This window comes from Benincasa hispida, chromosome 9 (assembly GCF_027475165.1).
Source record: "Benincasa hispida cultivar pf3 chromosome 9, pf3_genome.v1.1, whole genome shotgun sequence".
Classification (NCBI taxonomy): domain Eukaryota; kingdom Viridiplantae; phylum Streptophyta; class Magnoliopsida; order Cucurbitales; family Cucurbitaceae; genus Benincasa; species Benincasa hispida.
The window spans coordinates 31,268,482-31,293,389 of record NC_143486.1 but is presented as its reverse complement, the minus strand read 5'-3'; the positions used below and the strand labels follow the sequence as shown (position 1 = coordinate 31,293,389).

The 24,908-nt window shown below is 31.7% G+C and overlaps 1 protein-coding gene across 1 annotated transcript; it reads right to left on the bottom strand.

Moving 5' to 3' along the window:
* Positions 1-8,070: 8,070 nt before the first annotated feature.
* On the bottom strand, positions 8,071-24,495 carry AUG3 (HAUS augmin-like complex subunit). Its single transcript, XM_039043128.2, has 18 exons — positions 24,039-24,495; positions 23,863-23,899; positions 23,676-23,779; positions 23,384-23,579; positions 21,499-21,565; positions 20,635-20,738; positions 20,305-20,389; positions 18,586-18,640; positions 17,825-17,956; positions 16,062-16,131; positions 15,283-15,340; positions 15,105-15,160; positions 13,890-14,042; positions 13,516-13,627; positions 11,301-11,442; positions 9,823-9,898; positions 9,405-9,500; positions 8,071-8,397 (listed from the first exon to the last, which is right to left on the bottom strand). Exons 1-18 carry the CDS (start codon positions 24,212-24,214, stop codon positions 8,266-8,268), a joined length of 1,851 nt encoding a protein of 616 aa, XP_038899056.1. The 5' UTR covers positions 24,215-24,495; the 3' UTR covers positions 8,071-8,265.
* Positions 24,496-24,908: the final 413 nt, after the last annotated feature.

Below are 24,908 nucleotides of genomic sequence, written 5' to 3'. Positions count from 1 at the left end.
AGGACCATACTTATAATTTAACTTGTAAACTTCGAGCCTTCCAACAAATTATATTAATATATAATATAAGCCAAAAAAGACCAACTTACCCTCACATAGCAACAAATCTAAAACATAGTACAAAATAAACTTAAAAGTAATTAGTTTAAATAGTAAAACCATTGATAATATTTTCTAAGATAACAAAATATCACTGTCTATCAGTATCGGTGATAGACCGGGATAGAAATCTATCACTGACACTGATAGATGTCTATTGTAGTTTATCACTGATAGATAATAAAAATTTGCTATATTTATAAATAAGTCGACTTATTTTTCTTTATTTAGAAACAACCTTAAAACTTAATTCAATATAGTTTGTAAAATTATAAGATGCAAGAGGGAAAAAACAAAACATGTTGAAATTATAGTGAGAAAAAGTGGAGAACTGTATAAGAAGGAGAAATTTTTTTGAAAATGACAAGTGAGAGCCAAAAAAGTGTTATTGTGACTTGTAAGATGGGAATATTTTAAGAGGATTTTAATAGTAATATGCACTCTTCTTCTTGTTTCTCTTCTTGAAATGGAGAATCTACCAACCCCCTTTTTTTGCTCTAAAATTGGGACCAACCTATATTTTGACTTTTGTAAATTTTTCTTCTCTTCTTCCTCTTACTTTTCATGTCTTTCTTCTTTTGCCATCATTACACATTACACATTACACATTACACATTAATCAATTCAATATGTTTTCACACCATCAATATAATGTACTTTAATCTCATAAAACTTTCATATATAACCATAATGTACTCAAAGAAGCTTTTGAATCTAATAAAAACCCTTTTTTGGGACTTTAAATTGAGGCAAAAACAATATATATACATAGGGAGAGAGAGAGTTGGAGCCTATTATATTAACATATCTCTACTCTAGGTTCTTAAATGGAACTACTTTTATTTCTTTTCTAGACCATACTTTTTCATATTTTATGTGTATATTATCGATGTGTTTCTGTTTCATTTACAAAACCACAATATAATTGACTTTTTTTTTCCTAACAATATAATTGATTTTAGATTAAATTACAAAGTTGATCGTTTAGAGAAAGTTAGAGTTTAGTCCTAGAATTAGAATTTAGCCTCTATGAATGAATTAAATTTCATAAATAGTCCTTATGGTTTGATAAAATCTTCATAAATAGTCCATACAGTAGGGACTACTTATAAGGATTTTATTAAACCATAAGGCCTAATTATGAGGTTTCATCAAATTAGACTACATTCTAATTTTCTTCGAACCATAAGATCCAAATTTACAATTATATTTAACCTTAATTTTATTAAACTACCTATTTTGGGTCTTTTTTTTTTCTTCATTTCAACAAATGAATTATATGATAAAGAAATAGGAAGAAATCAAACTTATACAAACAGGTAGTTTCAACTCAACTGCTTGAAACATATATATGTTTAATTATGTGAACTATAACTAGGAGAAATTTAGAATGAATAGTATAGACTCCGTTTGGTCACCATTTGGTTTTTTGTTTTTGAGAAAAAACCTATTTCATCCATATTTCTTAAGTATAATGGTTGAATTCTTAGCCAAATTTCAAAAACAAAAACAACTTTTTGAAAGCTACTTTTTTTGAGTTATCAAAATTTAATTTGGTTTTTTAAATTATTAGTAAAAAGTAGTGTCCATAGGCTCAATTTTCAAAAGCAAAAAGCAAAAACAAAATCATTACTAACGGGATCTTAATTTTTAAAAATTTTTTTTGCTAATATATATTTTCTTTCTAAAAAAATGTAGGTAGAAATTTAACACTTTTTAAGAATTTGAGAGTTTACAATTGTAGGTGGTCTTGTTCTTCTTCAATTGAGAATCTACCAATCCTTTCTTTCAAATTGAGACCAAAACCTATACATTGACCTTTTTCCCCCCCCTTTTTTAAGGTTTTTTTTTATTTCTCCTTCCTCTTACTTTTATTGTCTTTCTTCTTTTGCCATCATTACTTTCATTACTCATTAATCATTCCAATATTTTCATACAATCATGATGCATTTAACTGACTTTTTAGTCTTATAAAATCTTTCTCATAACAATTATGCACTCAAACATAAACTTTTGAATCTTATAAAACCTTTTTTGGGAATTGAAATTGATACAAAAATAATATTAATTGGAACCCAATGAACTACATACCTCTATTATAAGTTCCTAAAATGGAACTGCCTACTTTATGTCTTATCTACAACTTATTTTTTCATATTATATGTGTATATATATTCTTTAATGTATTTTTGTGTTGTTAAATTAAGTTCGTATAAGTTTATCACCATTTAAACTTCACACCCAAATTTTCTAAACCAACGATATAATTGATTTTTAAACTACCTATTTTGAATTTAAGTAAGAATCAAGCTTATATAGATGATTAATGTAACACTCTAGATTTAGGATTTAAAATACGGATTCAGCACTTGATAGCTCCGACATTCACTTATGATTTGACAACGTCATTCTTACTTGTCTTGAACAGTTTTTAAGAGTTGAAGCTACCATAACAAACCAAGAGTCCTTTTTAACATGTTTTGTCTCTATTTATATGTTTCCCATGAACAATCCTAGGAGGTCCCCAACTTAGAATTGCCTCAAACCAAGTAGAAATTTCTATGATTGAGCCATGGAAAAGGAAAATGCACCTTATTGGTATGCTATCAACTCTTATACTTCATATATACTTAGGATCCCTCTCATTTGAATTTAATATCGGTTTATTCATGTACCATTTCTAAACTCGAGTTTAGTTAATTTGAACATGACTTAATTAGTTAAGACATTAGAGACCATAATCTTAAACATAATAAATGTATAATACTTAAAGGAAAAAATTATATAGACTATATCTATAAGAAAATTTGGAATCCATAGCTTCAATTTTGGGCATATTTGTTAATATATATATTTTCTTACAAGGACAATTACCAATATATATAACAATTAGAAGACTAATTAAGAGAGTTTAATAGTTATATTCACTCTTTTCTTGTTCTTCAATTAATAAAGGGCCAACCTATACATTGACTTTCTTACTCTCTTCTTCCCCTTTTTCATGTCTTTCTTCTTTTGCATCATTATGTTACACATTAATCATTGAATATTTTTACACAATCATGATGTACTTAACTGACTTTTTAATCTTATAAAAACTTTCATATAACAATAATGCACTCAACCAACCTTTTTTTTTTTTGGAAATTTATGCAACATTTTTTCGGGATTTTAAATTCATGCAAAAACGTGTTCTTTTGAACTTATTATATTACGATAAATTCCTAAATGGAACTCCTTTATGTCTTACCTGAAACATACATATGTTTATGTTATATGCATATAATTTAATCAATTTTTTTAAACGATCTATTTTGTGTCTAGTAAGATTCAAACTATACTAAACATATATATGAAAATTTTGAATGCTTAACTTAATTTTTAGAAATAATATTAGCTAAAATTAACTTAAAAATTTATAAAAAAAAAAAAAAAAAAAAAAAACATTTTTAAGAATTTGAGAGGAGTGAGAGTTAAATTGCTTTTTGTTCTTCATCCTTCAATAAAGAATCTGCCCTATCTCTTAATTTCAAACTGGGGCCAACTTATATATCAACTTTTTCTAGTCTTTCTTGTTTTGCTATCATTACATTTTCACATTAATCAATTCAATATTTTTCACACATAATCATGATGCACTTATAGGACTTTTTAATATCAATAAAAACTTTCACATAACTATAATTGCACTCAATACACTTTTTTTTTGGGATTTTAAATTGATGCAAAATATTCTTTTTAGAACCTAGTGTATTAGATAGAGCCTATGTTTTCATATTTAACATTACTAATGTTGTGACCAAATTTTCAAAGCACTCATATTATTAATTTTTTATAACAATATATTTATATTTGACTAAAAAAGTTTTATGAAAAATTGATTACATGACAAAGAAATAGTAAGAATCAAATGTTCATCTCTATTTTAAGTTTCTAATTGGAAATACTCTGTATCTTTAGATAGTGCCTATGTTTTCATATTATAGTTTAATCTTTTAAAAAAAATTGAGTTTAGGACCTAATATAATCGATTTTTTTTTTTTTTTAAATTACCTATTTATATTTGGGACTGTTTTTTCAAAAATAGGAAAGTGAAACAAAATGTTTATAAATAATAGCAAAATATCATAATCTATCCGTGATAGATCGCGATAGACGGTAATATTTTGTTATTATTTATAAGTATTTTCAACTGTTTTATCATTTAAAATAATTTTCCTTATATTTTGACTATGATTTTTTTTAAAAAAAAAGAATTTAAACGACAAGAAAATAGCAAGAATCGAGTTATCTCTTACCTTTTTACATTATTTCTTTGGATACTTTCCTCGAATTAGGATAGCAATATCCTCCACAAAATTTAGAGTAAAGAATTTGTATTTATTATGAAAATTGTATATATTTTGAGTATTCATATGAGAGAATTTATTTGAAAGACAAATGATTGAAACAACATGGAAAAAGAGAGCATTTATTTTCAAATGTGATATGAATTTGAAAGTAAAGCAAAATTTGTTTTTACTATGTTTTACAAATTGGCATTGGTTTTTGTCATTTGGACAATTTTCAAGAACATATTAATTATTGTTATATTGTCTTTGGTGTAAGGGTCAATGCAGCTATTCTCCTTTTCCATTTTTCCAAGTAATAATTCTTATCCTCTTTGTTTGTTTCCTTTTTCTCATTTGTCACTTTCTCTTATTTCTTTTGGGTTTTCTTACAAACAGTATATTCTCCTCTTTTGTCCACTCATAATTTAGAGAAAAAAAAATAAATAAAGAGGTAAAGCTGTAAAAATTTTCAAAAAAAAATCCAAAATATAAAAGAACTTTTTTTTTTTTTTTTTTTTTTTTTTTTGGAAAATTGAATATGGGTTGTTGATAATTTTATATTTGGCTTTTAGCTAGCTATTTACCAATATTAGTTTTGAAATATTATTTAAGTTTCAAAAATTAAAATTTAAAAATACTTTTTGAGGTTTATTTTTTAAAAACTTGGTTAGGATTTAAAACAAGTGTTAGAATTAAATAAAAAAAAATGAAGAAAAATTGGACTTCTAATTCATGTTTTTTTGTTTGATTTTATATTTTTGAATCTTTATATTTCATTTTCATCGAATTATCATTAGTAAGAAAATTACGACTCCAAATCAAAATCTCCCTGATTTCTATACCTTAACATGTTTGATCAAACGGAGAAAAATATGAAGGTGAAGCATAATAAAAAAACATACATGCATATAACATATAACACATTAAATAGTCATCGATTGTGTAATTAAAGTTGTTACATTTAGACGCTAGGACCTAAACAAAAAAAAAAAAAACTACCTCTAAGATGGTTGCATTTATGTACTCAAAACTAATACATTGTTGCAATTAAATCTAGCCCCTAACAAAATTATACTACTATATTGAGACCATTTTTAATATTACATCACAAATATTGGACGAGAATTCAAATCTATGACCTCATAGCAGAGATAGTTAGAGATATTTTAACTACTAAATTATGATATTGTAATTCTACAGAGATAATTGTTCATATTAAAAGTTCGAGTGACGGTAACCATTCATATAATTTAGGGTAGTTTTTCACCATTTCCCTTACATTCCACTCTGTATTTGTTTGGATTTTCTTTTGGTTAATTGTGTGTCTAATTTGTTTGAATATTCCATTGTGTAGCAAAGAATATATATGTAGACAAGTAAAAGGTTTATGACAGATATCGCCCTTTTACTGGTCATTGTAAGAACCTATGTTATGTCACCATTGTATTCCAAAGATTTTCACTTTTATTTTCCCCTTTCATACTATTATATCCTATTTTGTAGTAAAAAATTTAGCCTCTATGGTATGCTTGAACTTCTTATCTAAGTTATATAATTATTTGTTGTAGTTAATGTGACACTTGCAGCTCCTTAATAAGCTATCTTCATTTGGCACTTGACTTAACTTGCCTTCAAGATAAAGCTAGTCAGGCCAAAAGTTAAAGGCGAAGGAGACATGTACGACTCACTAGACGAATGGTTTTTTCACTTCAACCAAACTCTCTTAATATTGTTACTTAGACAACTCATTGTTTAGCTATGCATGATAATTTGACATGATGTGACGTACTAGAATAAGTGAACTATATAAAATAAAAGTGTATAGGTAAAAAGATGAATTCTATCGACTGACTATATTTTGATTAACTCATTCTTAGTTTATCCAATTGACTTATTATCTAAAGTTACGTCAATCACTTCTCATTATTTGTTAATCCAATCAATAATCACTTTAACATATTAAAAATTTATGAATATGATTGGAATTGTTTGAAGTTTAGAGATTAAATCTACCCCACGGTTACATTTTTGGGATTAAAACTCAACTTAAAGCCATTTTATAAGTAAATTATCCAAAATTTCAACATATCTTGACACTAAAATGTGGGAGACTAGTGAATCTTCTTTTAACTTAGTTTTTTTTTTAATATAATTTTAGTATTGCAAATTTACCACTAATAATTATAGGTCATATTTTATTTATTCAATCATTTATGTTTCTTCTTTTAAAAAAAATGGATAAGATTTCAAAAATAACTTTTAAGACAAAATATTGTAGTCATTACAAAATGAATGGATAGAATTAACACACATGTACATTAGTAGAAATTTGAGGAAAAATAATTTTGTATGGATGGTTTTGAATTGATCTTAAATGAACTTGAAAATAATCCTACATCTTAAATTGATTCACTCATAAAAGTCTATGCTGTGATGTAGTTATTAGTTTAAAATTTTAATTGTTATAACCTAAATTTACTTTTAATTTATTTAATTATTCTTACAATTTTATTTCATCCATTTTGGAAATATGAAAATTTATAAACTTTTTAAATAATTTTTTTGTCGTAGTATATAAACTTTAACCAAAACGACTATTATTAATATTATCATTTTTGAAAGAAAAATCCCGATTATTTGGACCTAGTGAAAGAGTGTCATCAATTCAAGAGTAAGTTTAAAGAGGATGTTTGGTTCACCATGAGTTGAGTTGATATAATAATAAACTTAATGTTTGGCCCACCAACTTTAAATGATGGTGGAATTGAGTTAGTATATTTTACCAACTCACCTCTTTTAAGGTTTTCAATGTCTTCATTCATCAACCATCATCGGTGACTCGCTATCACACTTCGAGAATCAACTCTGACAATCACTTTTACACGATCAACTCTGACGACTAACTCCGGGCTTTGACAACCACCTTCGACGACCAACTACGACGACCACCTTCATGCGACCAACTCCGACGACTAATTCCGAGCTCCGACAACCACCTCCAACAACAAACTTTGTTAACCAACTCCGAGCTCCGACAAACACCTTTGACTACAAACTTCGGCAAAAATCATTTCTGATGATCAACTTTGATGATCACCTTCGCGCTACAAACTTTGTTGACTAACTCTGAGCTCCAACAACCACCTCTGATGAAAAACTCCGACAACCAACTCCAATACCACATTTGTACAACCAACTTCGGGCTCGACAACTACCTCCGACTACAAATTCCGACAAAAATCACCTTCGATAATCAACTTCAATAACCACACCTCCAACTATTATAAAATTGATACTTTCTTAACAATCGCACCACAACCTAGGAAGAGGTATTGTTTGCGTCTAATCAGTATGACCGATCAACTTAACTATTTTATTATCATTATATATATATAGACCCCATTATTCATGAACATGTAAATAAACCCTAATGACAACCCTATTTTTTGTGCACATTCAATTCATACATTTCATGACTATTTAAATATGTTGTAGAATTGTTAATTATATAAATAATAGGGTCCAAAAAGCCTTATGGAACGTATGAGATTTCATCAAACCATATCGAAGGTGATTTTTCAGACTTATAAACTCCACACACATGAATTTCAAACATCATATCTCAACGATGCATCCAAAAGGCCTCAAACACAAGTGGAACTATTATGATTGAATACTATGATTTTAAACACTGCCAAAACAGATCATGTGTGTCATAAGAAACCTATAACCTTCCTTTTGCAATTAAGCATCCCCATGTGATGTATTGTAAACAGTTACATACAAATAAAGCAATGATAAAAAAAATTTATATATTATACACAAACGACATCGACTACGAAGCTTGCATGGCTCTAACTCGAGCAGTCAGCTCCCGAACTTGATTCCTGAGACGTTCAGGATTGCAAAAGAAGTCAACAAAAACTCGGCGTTGTAGCCCTACTTCCTGAGAATGATGTTTGACAATCTGCATGACAGAGTAGAAGAAAGTCAGACCTGTTGAGACTGTATTGTACAATCAAAGTGCAAGGATTGGAATGTTTAATTGACATTGTAATGGCTGCACTCCATATCACATTTTTTCCATAAAAGTACCAACAGCAATTATTTGGCTAGAAGTTGACTAGTACAACTTCGAGTTAGAAAGCTGATCTTATAGTTTGAGTACAAGAGCATGTCGTGTACACAGGAAATTTAAACCTTTAACCTCTTGATTGAAGGTATACACCTTAACCGATTGTGCTACTCTTATATTGGTAAAAGCTTATCTTAAATTTGGCTAAAAGATTTACCTTACATGTTTGCTAATCCAAGGACCACTTAGATTTTGTTACATTAATTCAAAACTTTCAAAAGTCACTGTTCAAGCTAGATACTAAGGTCTTGTTTGAGAACCATTTGATTTTTTGTTTTAATTTTTTAAAAATTAAGCTTAAAAACACCCCTTTCACCTCCAAATTTCTTGCTTTGTTACTACTTTTTGAAAATATTTTAAAAAATGAAGTCAAGTTTTGAAAAAAAAAAAGTAGTTTTTAAAAACTTGTTTTTGTCTTTAGAATTTGGCTAATAATTCAATTCTTTTACTTGAGAAAGATGCAAAGCATTGTAAGAAATTGAGAGAAAATAGATTTAATTTCCAAAAATCAAATGGTTACCAAACAGGATCTAACTTTTAGATATCATGAATTCACATATCAAAATAAAACATAGACTAAAATAAACCAAATCTTTTAAAATGACTAAAGGGGGAAGGAATGTGAGTTACTAGTTATCAAAACCGTTTGTAAAGCATAAAATATTTCATACCTAATGACAAATAGATATTATTATTATGCAATTCATATAGCTAACAGACATCTGATTGACATAATAAAAAGTTTGTAGACTTGGATCGAACAACATAGATTTTTTTTTTTGGTATATAAAAGTCAAAGATTATGTAAGAGAGAAAGAAATTATTTTCTCAAAGATTACCTCATTCTTTTTACAGTGCTCCAAGGTAACTTCTTCAACTGCAGAAGATAGTTTGGCATTTATCTTTTCCATCTCATCCAGCTCTTTCATTAAGGCCTAGAAAAAAAAATATCCAGAAATGAAGGACCATTGTGCAAAAATAAAATAAAAACACACCACAGATAGAAAGGCAATCTAAACACAAAAGTAATAAACTAACTAATGAAGGCATAAGTAACAACCATATGATAGATTAAGTTAACTTAGACGACTGCAAAGACAAATAAAAAATTGAGCACCATATTTAAATGTTTTGAAAAAGAGAAAAATATGTTATCTTATCTGGGTGTCCAATGATTCCAACCAGTTTCACACAAGGATAACTTAAATATGCATTTGATAAGAGCAATCCCTGCAAGAAATTAATGAAGACTTGTACCCGTGGCGTCAATATTGGTTGTGCAGTTGTAGAAGACGCAAAGAGTAATTGCTGCAAACTTTGAATAAGAGAGCACCTACAATTAATAATAGAAAGAATCGTTTTATTAATAAAGTAAATTATTATTTTTAAAAAAGTAAATAAACAAAAAAGGAACATGAAGTGGACAGGAATATAGAATGAAACACTTTAACTATAATCTGAAGCAGACTGGTTGGTCATATTATGTTTTAAGAACTGGACGATTCTTACAATGAAAAGAACATCAACACAAGATTCAGCATGGAGGCCATCACCAATATACAACTCACAATCCAAACTGGTTGGTCATTAGATAGTTTTAAAGTTTTAATTTTAAAAAAAAAAATTAAAGATGGAAGTCAGAAGAATAGAGACTTCTTGATGACTCAAGTCCATATTCTCTTGTAATCACTCATGATCTACTACAGTGACATAATGAAAATCCTTTTTTACCTCAACTAGCCTCGCACCCTAAAAACTTATACACACGTAAATAAAGTAGTTTTCTTAAAAATTGTTGCTTATTTGAAAAGTCAGCTAATAAAGACCATAGCTCCACACCATATGGACTTTCATTTCAACAGCTTCTCCAATAGTTAAAGCCAGTAGAGCTTGAATTATATAGGAAAACAATCTACAACGCTAATGCTTAATCACAAGAGTGTATAGATGGTCACCAACACTCTTCACCCTAAACAGTCTTCAACCAGTGACCAACCATCCTTGGTTGGCCCTTTTTGTTGTAACTTTGTTCAAGGGTGGAGGAAGATCTAGATCATTTATTTTGGAGTTGCGATATGATCTATTTTGGAGTTGCGATTATACACGTACTGTTTCAAAGTTTTTCTTTGAGATGTTTGACTTTCAGTTAGCCCATCACAAAGTTGTTAGTGATATGATCAAGAATTTTTTCCCTCATTCGCCTTTGAAAGGGAGTTTCTATGGATGTGTGTGTGTGTGTGACGTTATGGTGTATTTGGGGAGATACAAACAATAGAATTTTTATAGGGAATGAGAGGAACCCTCTTGATGCATGGTCCCTTGTGAATTTTTAATTTTTCTCTCTAGGTGTTAGTGACAAATTAATTTTGTAATTATTCGCTACATCTTATTTTGCTTGATTGGAGATCCATCCCTTAGGACCCACCCTTTTGTGGGCTTATTATTATTATTTTTTGTATGCATGTATATTCTTTCCTTACTTGAGAAATGATTTTGACCATATGAAATATTTTTTCCTTACTTGGAAGTTGGTTTTTCTTTCTTTTTCTTTTTTTTTTTTTCTTTTTTTCTTTTTTTTTTTTTAAAAAAAACAACGTATGGATAGCCACACGGGTCACTTCTTTGGTCCATCTGACTTCCATTGCTTCATTTGAATGTTATTGTGCATAAAAAAGACTAAAGGCGTGACAGATATATGGATTTGAAAGTCTTGTATAAAGATATAAGATACTAACAGATCATTTATGCATCTGTTTCTGTCGCCTGGGAGGGAGTTTTCAAGATCAGATTGAAGGGTTCTCAAGTCTGAATGAAGACTAGATATCTGTTGAATAATGCCGGGAGCAGACACATATGTTGATACTCCAGCCTGGATATCTGTACAAGACAATTAAATTGTTAGCGCAAAGTAGACAGAATCTTCAATGATTGACCTACGAGAAGAAAACGAATTTACGAAGAGCCACAAAAAGGCAAGTTATTTTATTGGTTACAATGTCCAGGTAAACTTTTCCTAGTCCTGACAATAAGCCTTGAGATAAACAATGTAGCATGAACATTCTAATTCTGACCATATGTCCTTGTCAGACACTTATCAGTCTCGTTGGGCCTCCAATACCAGAATACTCTAAACCAGAAGGTCAAGTCTTCTGTAATTGTATTGACTTTAAATACAATGTCAACATGTTTGAAAATCAATTAATATTTGGACAAAAATACTGGACCTCTTTTTTAGATATATAAATATTTGGATCAAGAATATACATTAATTATAAAAGATAGCAATGAATCAAATCTTGCAAACTCATGGGAAAAAGAAAAGAAAAGAAGACAGGAACCGAAAAACTTTGAAACCCCCAAGTGAAAAAGACCCATTGAAAGTTGAAATAATAGCCAGCTTTTTAGTTTTCTCAGAAAAATCTATTCTTCCCCTCCGTGTTACATAAAATAATAGCCAAAAAGCACAGTTGAAGATTACTTTCTTCCCCTAAAAGATCAAGTTCTCATAGAAAATTATTGATACTATGTAGCATAGTCCTGCTTATCCCAGAAGTCTGTAAAAGGTTTGATTCGTAAGAAGTTGGCAAAAGACAACGAAATAAAAATATCAATGCTTTCTAAATGACAGACAGAGAGTCATTCATTAACAAATTGTTTTCATTTATAATTTTCCTTGAAAACCAGCAATTATCTTTAGTCTCCTATTGTATTCAGTTTTATTATAATGGTCACACATCAACGTCAATTCTTGTTGGTGGTTCTGATGATAGAGGTTTCTATTCAAACTTCAGGTCAAGATTCAATATGAGAGGAGGAATTCAGCTACAGTAATTTGAAGATGCCTTTTCTGCTCTTCCTTTAGATGCTCCAACTTCTGGTTTCTGTAGTTTAGTTGGGTGTGCTGTCTAAGGTTCTGAAGTGGTTGATCCTAAAGTTAGCATTAACAATTTCCATTTTGTTTTGTCAATTTGTAGCATTCATGATTTCTGTTTGTTTTATTATTTGAGATCTTCTGGTCAAGGCTTGTGAATTTTTCATGCATTCCATGAACAATTCTATTCCCTCAAAAAATAAAATGGGTACGCATCAACATCTGTCAAAATCATATTTGTAGCATCTAGGTAAAGAGCTTCATACTAAGCTTTCTACAACTACGAGGTGATGGTTCGAATACCTACTTCTGATAGGATTGCTGGGTGGGAGGAGAAACCTTTAGGGTCCTTGTTCCCTCATCTTTACCACCTTTTGGGAAAAAAATTACACTAGTGGCCCTTGTCTTGCCTTCCTCTCAATGTTCTTGTCAGTCTCCTTTCTTTCATATCTAACCAGGTTGCGCATTTGGGGAGAAGGAACTCTAGGTCTTGGTTTCCAAGGCCTTCAGCAGGCTTTTCCAAATGGTTCTTCTTTTCAGATTCTTTGTACCCCTTCTCCCCCTCAGGGGATCCTTGCATTTTCCTCTCTTTGAAAGGTTAAAATTCCTAAGCTTTTTTTTTTACCTGGTCTAGTTTTGGATGAGAGAGTAAATACTCAAGATCGTATCTAGAGGCTTTCCTCCACAATGTTGCATCCTTAATGGCGTTTCTTTTGTATGAGGAAAAGGCTTTTGACCAATTTACTTTGGGACTATGCGTTTGTTACCTCCCTGTGGAACAGGTTATTTAGGACCTTTGGAATTGTTCTTGCTCATAATAGAAGTTGTTGTTCGATGTTTGAAATTTTTGGTTCCTTATAAAAAAGAATAAAAAATTCAATTGTCTCATTCACAAATTTAATTCCAAAAAAGAGAGAACCTAAAAACATAGGGAACCCATTTATTTAATTGGTAACTCTGTTTCCTTCTTTATTCAGAAACAACATTTTCCAGTTCAAACAAAAAGATACAAAGTTTTATGCTTAATAGACCAGTATTGAATTTAAAATGTGAATATTCAAATGGAAGATTGTCCTTACTTGAATGTATGCTTAATAGATCTCTGACACCATGCAGAAAGCTATCGCGGTCATCAACCGCACCTTGTTCTTGTACATCAGAAGCAGCTTGAATCAGTGCCAGGCAACGACCCTATAGTGACATAAACAATAATCATGGAACACTAAACGGTGGTTAATTCATAAAGAAGGCAGACCATTAAATTAATTGATTAGCAGTAGAACTAACATCCAGGCAAAATAATTGTTAACTAACTCAGAATTCAGATTTCTTCGTAATTACATTATTTGCAATAAAAAATGTGTAAACAGAAAATTTTAGATGCACGATACAATTAGAGCGAAAGAGAGTATTCCATTATTGCAAAACAAGTATTAAAAGATGAGGTCAATACCACTCGTCCTTTGGTGGCTGACAAATATGCTTGAAGTTCTGACTCTATAACTTTAAGCAATGAATATGCTCCAAGCATGTTCTTCTTTTCCACTTGACAAGCTATTTTCAGGAATTGATGCCTAGCAAGCTGATTGACCAGATGACTGATGAACTGTAAAACAAAATTAATAATGTCACCAATACAACCATTTTGAAAACTGTTCAACTGTAACCACAGAAGCATAACCATAGGAGGTACAATGTGAAATCAAATGATGAACAGATTCTGCTTCAAGAATAACTAAGTTTCATAACAAACTCTGCTTCAGGAGTAACAAAATTTCCAGATGTCCATCCTTTAAGAAACACAGCGAAACATGTCCCAAAAATTTGACATCGTGTTCAGAAAACAATCATTGGAGGTACATGAAATCTAGCTCTCGTTTTGGGGAAAAAAAATGACAGAAATTGATAGTTTGATTTAGTCTAGCCTGATGCTGTTTAATAGGTAGGTACAAAATTCAGATAATTAAGATCCTAAATAAACCTAGCTCCTTTTCTTGTCCACCATTTGTCAAAATGTGTGGCTAGAACTCTTTCGCAATCCTTGTGGATAGAAAGCAATCAGAATATGAAACAAAACATATAAACATATAGATTAATAAATCTAAGTTTTCCAATAAATAGCCTCAAGCTGGAATGCCCTCTACTTGTACAGATTCTTTAGCGAGGGATCCCTTCTCTCCCAGCCTCTAGACTGTATTTCTACCTTTTGCTCCGTTTCAATATATTCAGACACATACACAATAAAAATAATATTTAATATTTAAAATTATATAAATAAATAAATAACAACTCCATTCCAACACTGCTAACAAAACTTAACTTGCCAACAGACAGAAAATTTGACTAACATAAAACTGACCATCATAGGTAGACAGTAGTCATTGAGGCGAGTAAAATAGAATAAAGTGACTTAGAGGCAGTGTGTTTCAACCCCAACGAAGTCACCTATGCATGCAAACTAGCTACACTAGCCCAAACACTCACCAATACAAAAATACAAAATACAAACAAAAGAATACATAAATTTCAAATCCAACTAATAGTCCATAAACACATACTTCGGAATGTTTCAAGCCAACCATAAAGTCAGGAGAAAAAAGAGCCATCTATACCTTATAAGTTCTAAAGTTTCATCAATAGAATACACAATAGTAGATAGTGAGCATACCACTTTCTGTCTATCAATGTAATACTCTTGACGCATGACCTTCAAATCATAATCTCCTAATTGATTTAATATGAAGCTACATTAGAATCATTGATGATGATGATTATGATCATAATAATAGTAATAATAATAATAATCCAACATTTTTTAAAAGAAAAAAAAAACTGTAATTTTGTACCTTGCAAAATGTACGTGTCTTGCAATTGAGCCAATTCCCAACACAGATCAGGAATAGTCTACGGATAAAAGGAGTTAGATAAGAATTACACAATTAACATATACCCTTCTGCACCCATAATATAAGACTGGAGGAAGAACCCACTTACTGCACTGAGAAAAAGTTTGTTTCTTGTTTTTTTAAAAAACACTTATATCATGTGCTCTACCATAGCCTTTTCGGAAAAGATAGTTACTACAGAAAGAAAAGAAATGTCCACTGATTAAGCTGAAGAATCGAGATATGAGACTGGATCCCGTTGAGTAAAACTCAATTGCTCACCAATTCTAGTAAGTTAGTACAAAGGATTCTCCAAGATGTACTCTGGGACGTGGGTTGTAGTTCAGACATCAAGGAAGAAAATTAAGAAGAGTTCTATAGGAGTTTATTGGCCAAATACTGATAGTGCATTGGTACATAAGAACTAGCTCTGTAATGAAAGAGAAAGAGCCATGGTTTAACTACAATAGTCTCAGATATTATCAGATTGAATGAGTTTAAATTCCATCCCAAACTGAGCTGATTCAAGGTAAAGCTTCGTGAGGTAGACCCTAGAAACCCAAACACAATCACCAATCAAAAAGATCAACCATCTAAAAATAGATTGACATACAACAAAAAGAATAGCAACGATCTAATTGCAACCAAAACTGCATGAGAGTAATTCAACAAATAAGCAGGAAAATTGGTCAGAGGACAGCAACAGCAAATAAAACTTGAGGCTCTATTCATATACAAACCTCAGATAACAATTTCTCCTCTTTATCATAGAGATTTGAAAGTTCCCCTACCAGTTCAGAATGTTTTCTCCTGTGAAATTAAGCATCATTTAGATAATCCAGTAAATGTATCACTTTCAATCTTCAAATTTCAAATCTGTCATCTGTTCAAGACAAAATGTTTGACCACAGAATTTTACAATGCCAAAGTAATACATTTTCTTTACCACAAAAAGACTAAAAATACAAATACAATCCAAAATCTTTCCCAATTCTCTGAATGGTCTTCAAAAATAAATTTACAAAGTAAAACATCATTAGATTTGAAAAATAGACCGCTGTTCCTCATTCAAAATTTCAGTCATTCCCAACTATGGAGGATTGAAATCCATGAGATCTAAATGATGTTATGGAATAAGATACTCGGGTTAATAGAAAAACCTTTTAAATGATTGGAAGGTGTTGCATAAAAGGCTCAAGATAACTGGATTGGGTGGAAGTTGTTATGAAGGCCAAAGAACATTACAAGGGTATCTTACCAAAAGAGATTAAAATTCAAAATGATGATGGTGTCTTAACAGTAGTTGTCTAGGTTGAGCCAGCCAACAGTTTTTTTTCTTTAGCACAAGAAATGTGGAGTATGGGATTTTGAACCTCTGACCTCAAAAAAGGAGTACATGTCAATTAACACTGAGCTATATTTATTTTGACTGCACTAGGCAACAGTTGCTAGCAGGTAGGTAAGCATGCCAAGGTTCATAGTTCCTTTGCCTACCAAGGTCGTCAAGAAGACTTTCTGGCAGATTGGGGGTTTCAGCAAGGCACAATAAAAATGTGATGGATGGGGCAAATTTATAGTACAGATATGATAGGCAGCAAGTTGTTTCAAATAAGGTTGCTTTTCATACTTTGCCAGGTAAACAATATGCTTTTTAAGGATTCTGGGATTACCTAGTCTTCGATGAACACTAGATGGGCGTCATTATGTTTTTGCAATTAAGATCCTCCCATGGCACCACGTCAAGGGAAAACATGACTAAATTAAGAATGATATCATCCTTCTTGTAAGGAGAGTTCGGTGCAAATGGAATAAAGAATTTTGATAATCAACTATTTCAGACTTCTGTGAAAGTTGAATAATTGCTTTTGCCATGAATTAATCAATGATGAAAGAAAACTTTCTTTACACCAAAGTGAGCTAAGTTCAACGGTAATTGGCATGACCTTCCTCCCTAGAGATCAGAGGTTCAATCCCTCGTCCCGCAGCTGTTGCACTCAAAAGAAAGAAAACATTTGTTGCGTAAGTTGAAAAAACTTCTGTGTTTAATAGATTTTTTCATTTCCTTTTTCTGCTTTATTTTGGGCTAAGGGTTCTGATTGCTCTAGGTGGTTTTTTAATATATATATTCTGTATATAGTAGGAAACAAATAAATTAAACGTGATGCTATAGCCTATAGCACATGTAAAAACTAGCAAATTGGCAAATGAACAAAAATATTTATAGTATATACAATCTTCTGAAGAGTTTTTATACAAAAAAATATAATAGAATAAAATAATTCTTTACAATAGTTTTTCAGAAGTACAACCACAAGCTCTAAGCTTTGAAATTATTTTAAAACTTCAATTTTAACTTTCAAAATAATGATAACAAACATGGTTCTTCAAATATGTTGGCTTTTCTTTTATGTTTTCCTTCCTCCTACCCAAATTTAGTATGGAACAGTTAGAAACAAGCCTAAAAGATCTTAAAGCATAATCAGATGCCCTTTGAAAACTATACCTGAGAGAATGAAGATCAAGATGAATATGGGCTTCATCTGATGTTACTTGCGACTTGAGAACCATTAGAATAGCTTGCTGCTTTGCGTTTTCAACCTGAGCTTCGACCCATTGTCTTTCACTTGTCCCAAAACTAAAATGCAAAGACATGCCCCAAATCATCATTAAAATAGTATAAATCAACAAAAGAAAAAAGTGCATATATATTGATGCACTCAGAACCAAAGAACTAAAGAGGAACGACACGTGAAGAGTCTAGTTAGAACTTGCTGAGTAAAAAAGGGCCCTAGAAAGAGAAATCAGCACAAAAGAGAAACAACCTATAGCCCCTCAATCATGATGGATTTCTTAGAATCTAATGCATAATCATTTATCATAACAAATACTGAAACAGTAAAAGCATGGTCCAGATGATGAACGTGGAAACTGTCCCAACAGTATATAAACATGCTTAAGATTCGTGTCTTGTTATTTCTGAGGAAAGAGAAAGAAGAGGATGAGGTTAGGTAGTAACAATAAAAATAGCAGATCTCATAAAACTGTTGGACAATCCTTTAAAGAAAAGCATACCCAGATTATGTTAAAACATGTATGATTTAAAGTGGACCATGAGTAAATCTTTTGGATCGTGCTTAAAAAAAATTCTACATTCTCAAGGCTAATGAACCAATAACTATTCAACCCCAAGTAATCATTCTGGAATAAAGCATCAATTCAAGTAAGCAAGTAATGCACTTGGCTATAAGGATAAGAAATAAATACATTGAGCGTAGCCTTTGCAATTCAGATACGCGTTGATGATGAGATGTCTCCAAATCTGCATGCAGAAAAAACAAGCAATCTGGAAATCAAAGAAATCATTCACAAGTGCATTGTAAGTCAAATGACTCAGATCTCTCACCTTCCCCTCCATCTAAAAGATGGCCTTTGGCCAAAATGTTGGAAAAACCACAATTTTAATTAATTGGTTTAAATTTATAAAAGCTCATACAGTACAGAAACCTGAAGTGCAAGGGAAATGTCAATACAAATGAGAAAGGAGAGTAAAAGATGATGAAAGAATTTAGATTACAGTGATGTTCGCCCTCCCATAAGTTTCTTTTTCTTTTTTTTTTGTTAAACCACCACTAAACCCAGTTAATTATTTCAATGTTTTTTGACATTCCTCACTTGTGAGCTTGAAGATTTGTAGAAGACCCAAAAAATATTAATTGGGATAAATGACATCATAGGGTTTTTTTTTTTTTTTTCTTTTTTTTAATGAAAACAATCTTTTATTGAGAAAAAATGAAAGAATACACAGGCATACAAAAAAAAAAAAAAAAAAATAAACCCACAAAAAAGGGGAGTACCCACTAAAGAAATGGGCTCCAACTATCCAAATAGTGTCTATAGAATAGTTACAAAATGTCTTCAAAATTGAAGCCCACAAAAAGACATGAAAACAACCAAGGGACCAAATCTCTATAGGATCCCTTTCCAAACCATTAAACACCCTTCTATTATGCTCATCTCACAAAACCCAAATAATCGCACATAGACCCGCAAGTCATAGAAAACGACCCTTCTCACCAAAAGGCGGATTAAGGAGGAACTCCTCAATCATAGTGCTAACATGACTGTCGAACATACATCATACCAAACGTCTGAAGGAAGAACTCCTAGATACTACTCGCAAAATCACAAAATCACAGTACCAACGAATATGATCCAAACTTTTCTCTACCTTCTGATAAAAAATACAATAGAAAGACCCAACAAGCGAAGGCAACTTCCTCGACAGCCGGTCCAATATGTTAGCACGGCCATGAAGAACTTTCCAAATAAAGAACCTCACCTTATTGGGGATTATCCTCCAAAGCACCATAAAGATCGATACACCCACGGGAAAAGGAAGGATCAACCAAATACTGGAAGAAAACCTTACACAAAAACCCTTCCAAAGGATTGGGCACCGGAATCTAATGTCCCTTCTCCCTCTTCATAAAGGCTTGAACACAGGAATAGGATTCATTATTTCCTAAGAATAACCGGAAGTTATTTGAGGGTTGACTACTACATGGGTATTGTGATTCACCACACCCTAAATTTGAGAACTTTGAACTAGAGAACTTTGTTCTAAGGGGTAAATGAGATACAGAACTAAACATGGATTCCCCTAAATTGCTGGAATACTTCCTTGCAGTTTGGTTATAAATTTGAGAGCTTAATTCTTTTGTTAGTTGCTTAGTTAGAGTTAGTTGACAGCCATTTATGACGTGGTTAAACAACCATTTTTAACGACACATAAAATTATAACCCCCCCCCCCCCCCCTCTCTCTCCCACAAGGAGACCACTGAAGACAAGAATTGCAAGGAGTGCCACCTCATGGAGAGAAAAAGGAAAAGGTTGTAGAACATGATCTTCAACATATTCATACCTACTGAAACTAAGGAAAAGTTCATACAACTAGAGACAAATAAAGCTCACAAGAAAGATACCTCTTACTAAGATATTTGACATGTCATCAAGACTCACCCATGAACATTTAGACTTGCCCTCCTCTGCAACTAGTCGATAAGGCCCCTAGCCATTATTGCATGGCAAAAATAATGAAAGTAAATTAAAAGGTAGAAGTTTGGAGATATAAAAATCAAATGTCAAGCACATTAATTTGTAATTCCATCAGTATCTTGTTTTTGCTCAATGGAAGTTCTATGTTTCCAATAAAAAAAATGTCATCATATTTTGTCGTAAGTGAAATCTTGATGGCCAAAAGTTCCCATTAAACAATTTTAAAGTCAAAAGATATAAAAATCAAATCTGCATACCGTGTCTAGTTGTTTAGAAAACCACTGATTTAGCTCCTTTATGCAGGATGAATCCCCAACCAAGTATGGATGGAAGTCGGAATAAGCCAAATAGATACCATCCTCTGCACAAGCAATCATATTCATAACTTGCACAAGCAGGAATCAAAGGGAAAAAAAAAGAAAGGAAAAGAAATTGTTTACAAATGAATTGAAACTTAGATTATTATCTAAGGGATTGGAAGTGCCAATGTTGTATTGTACAAAGAAAATGGGCATGCATGATGCTCAAGCTTAGTAGTGACTAGAATCATCTGTTACAACACATACAAGGATTGGATACACTTGTAAGTCACAGATGAAATAACACAAATAAACGTACCTCTTCTACAACAATACCACCCATATCTAGTTAAAAAGAAAAGACAAAGTATAACAGCAATTAGATAAGCACTCTAAGAGGAGCCTCTAGAAGGCATCAGAACCTGTAGCTCCTAAGAACCTCCCTCTCCTTTTAAACTATACAAGTAAATCAACACCCGTATTAACACTTTTATTTTCTTTTTCTTTTCTTTTCTTTCCCTGCTTTTTTTTTTTCTTTAGTTTAACAACCATATTAACACTTTCAAGCAGTTAAATTTCCAAAACAGCCAACTAAGATTGGTGATGACATTTTCCTGAGAGACAATGAGGTTATAAGAAGGGGAATTGCAAAATGCAACGGTATCTATCTAATTACACACACACAACGAATTTAATTCAGAAATATCAGAAGAATCAAAATATAAGCTTGAAACTAATTTAAAATAATTGACCAAGTCAACCTTAAAGTAGTAGAATAAAAATTCGTAATAAAAAGTGGAAGAAGAACAACTAAGATAATACCATCGCCAGAATGATAATGAGCCAACTCTTGGGCTGTGGACGCAATCCTTCCAAGAACTGCATTCATCTAAATTAAAAATAAAAAATAAAATAAAAAAATAAAAAAAATAATAAAGAAGAAGAAGAAAAGAAAAAAGAAAAGAAAAACATTTTATGATGTCTTTGAACGAGATAATTCACCAATTACTTTAAGAGGAATGTTTACAATTACAACAACCGATTGTTTAGGGGGAAAAAGAATTAAGATCCCTGGCTAAAGGAGTATATGAATTTCGCAATCTAAAAAGCATGAACAAAGATGTGAGTATAAACATGCCATATAAAAAATTAGAACATGGACAAGACGAGGACCCATTAGATAAAAAAATTATGACACAAAGATGTATCTTTAATTGTCCTTTTGCTGCTGCTTGCTCAAAAGACTTTTTAAGAAATTTCAAACTTAATTGGTGTTTCCCCCAACAGGCCTTCAAAAGCTTTACTTCAGCTGTTCTGCAGGACAACCTTCCGAGATGCTAGATCTCTTTGGTCCAATGGGGCAATAGCACTTTTATGGAAACTGTGGTTTGAAAGAAACAAATGAATATTTCAAGAAGACATGAGTAGTAACGCTCTTTGGAACCAAGTTAGAATCTTCGCGTCTTCTTGATCTTCCACTTCTAAAGCTTTTTGTAATTATGGCATGACAAATTATTTCCAATTGGAAACCTTTTTGGCAATAAGCTGGCATGAGGGATCTTTGAGCCAAGCAGAATAATCAAGCATTTAGAGGATTGGAAAGGGATCCTAGATGTTGGTCCCTTGTTAGATTTCATGTTTCCCTCCATACTTCAATTCCAAGGACTTTATGTAATTATTCTATAGGTTCAATTTTGTATAGCTCTAGCCCCTTCTTATAATTGGGCTCCCTTTTTGTGGGTTTGGTTTTTTGCATGCTCATGTATTCTTTTATTTTTACTCAATGAAAGTTGTTCAGTTTTTTAATTTTTTATTTGATAATGAATGAAATTCTGTATCTTATTAAAATAATAATAATAAAAAAAAAATAAACCAACGTTACACTTCTACACATTAGAGTGGTTTGCTCCTTTGTTTCTTCTGGTCTTCCAAATTAGCTTCTTTTTTGGGAGCACTTCCTTTCTTTCTTTTTTTTTTTTTTCCTTTTGACAAATCTTAATGGAGCATTTCATTTAAGATTTAAGACAAAATAAAGAACTCATGAAATAGCCATACAAAAGACCAAGCCCCTAACAACGCAAATGGACAAACCAAGGCAACAACAATCACAAGAAATAACCTCAATTATTTACATTATATATAAACATATTTAAAAGAAAAAAAGAGAGAATTTTTCAAAACAAATATAAACAGAAACCAAAGCGCCAAAGGCGAGGTGAAGTGACTTAAAACTAAAATCCTCCTCCCATGATTTCTCCTTCATCAAAAACACCCTCTTATCACTCTACAATTTACCTTCTGAAATTTTTTGTGAAAATATGCAGTTAACGGCCTCACCTTAGAGTCCCCTGCACAATTCTTTTGGTAATTCAACCTTTCCCTACCATTACAGATTGGAGGCCTTTTGGTTCCTACACTCCTTATTAGGCTTAGTGATCTGTCATTCTTAAGGCCATTAGGTTGTTCTTTCCTCTTTTGTTGAATATATTGACTAAGCTTCTCATAAAAAAACAATAATAAAAGGAAAAATGCAACATTACAAACAAATGGTCAAAGAAGATGACCTCTAATGAAAACTGCACACTCAAGATAGAATTTCTTTGAAAATAAGAACAAAAAGTAGTGGTTAAACAGAAGATTAAACAACACATGTTAAACAGAGAAACAAAGGAGAAATAATAAAATGTTCACCCCATTGTTTATATACCTCTAAATTCCTTGCAGAGATGCTATCATCTATACTTGTTAATTGTCCATTTACACTAGACGTTGCAGCAACTCGTGCCCGTCTCCCTTGAGTCAAAGTAGAAGCTTGGCTTGTAAGCATATCATATTGTGACTGAAGATGGCTAAGTTGTCTTTGTAACTGTAATGCTTCAGATTTATATGCAAGAGTTGCTTCTCTACCAATGTCAGAAACAAGATTGTAAATTGCATAAGAGCCAGCAATACAAATCAAATATAAGAGCCAATGTTAAAGAATGTACACAATATGGTACCTTATCTCCTTCAACCCTTCTTCGCCTCCAAAAAGAGCGTCTTGGTTGTCTCGTTTAGACGAAAATGCCGAAATGCTATCATAAGCTGAATCCAAATCCTCCCCCTGTTCGACATACCCAACAGCTAAAACCCCAGACTTCTTCTATCAAAACGAAACCATATTAAAAAAATTCCAAAGAATTTTACCTCCAAAAGCTTTCCCTCTTCAAGGAATTGCCCGTACCTTGATATCAAACGTCGAAACGACACTCGCCGATGAGTAAAAATCAAGCCAATCACAACCATTCACAAATTAACCAAAAAAAAAAAAAACAAAACAAAGAGAGAAAGGAAAAAGACGAAAATGGGAAAGAAGAAGTTACTGGGAAAGCTCGGAATGGGAGAGGACATTGGAGGGACGAAGGCTAGAGCAGATCCAATCTAGAATCGAGCGAGCATCGTCGTATTGAAATGGCCATTCGAAACTGTCAGGGTCCAATGCTTGTGCGCCTTCATACCCCAATTCGCCCAACAAACCGCACAGCCTCGCGCCACTCATCTGCTGGTTTGTGGGTATCGACAATTTCTTCTCCTCGATCGAACTTACAGCGAAATTTTGAAGTTAGCCGCCCTTTTCCGATCAGTGATTTGAATGTCTTCCAAAGAAATGTGACAATTTTTCAAAAGTGTCACCATTTATCTTTTTCATGACAGTGGGGGATCTTTTTCACGAAGATTTCAATTTACTTTGCTCAAGCTGAAAACTGTGTTGGTAGTTTGGGTTGAAATATTTTCTACTCCGTAGTCCAATTGGACGTTAAGTTTCTTCAACCTTAGATTGGATTGGTTCGAATTGTTTGGATAATTTATTGAAATTTTAGATCTAAAAATAAGTAAAATGCTGATATGTAGAAATTGATTTAATTATTTTTATATATTGAATTAAGATTAGTAATTCAATTTCAATTTATATAATACAAATTTTCTTTCCAAAGTACTAAAAAATCTTTTTTAAGAATTGTAAGAGAATAAATTATCTAAAATGTAACAAAATTAAATAAAATAAAAATAAATATATGTATATATAATTGAATCCTGAATAAAAAATATATATACACATTTTTAAGTAAATAATAAACTTGGATTGGTTTGGGTTAGTTTGGATTAGTGAACCTTTGAACCAACTCAACCTAAAAAATTTCATTTATTTGAATCCAACATAACTCATATGAGTTGATAGCTCAACCCAAATC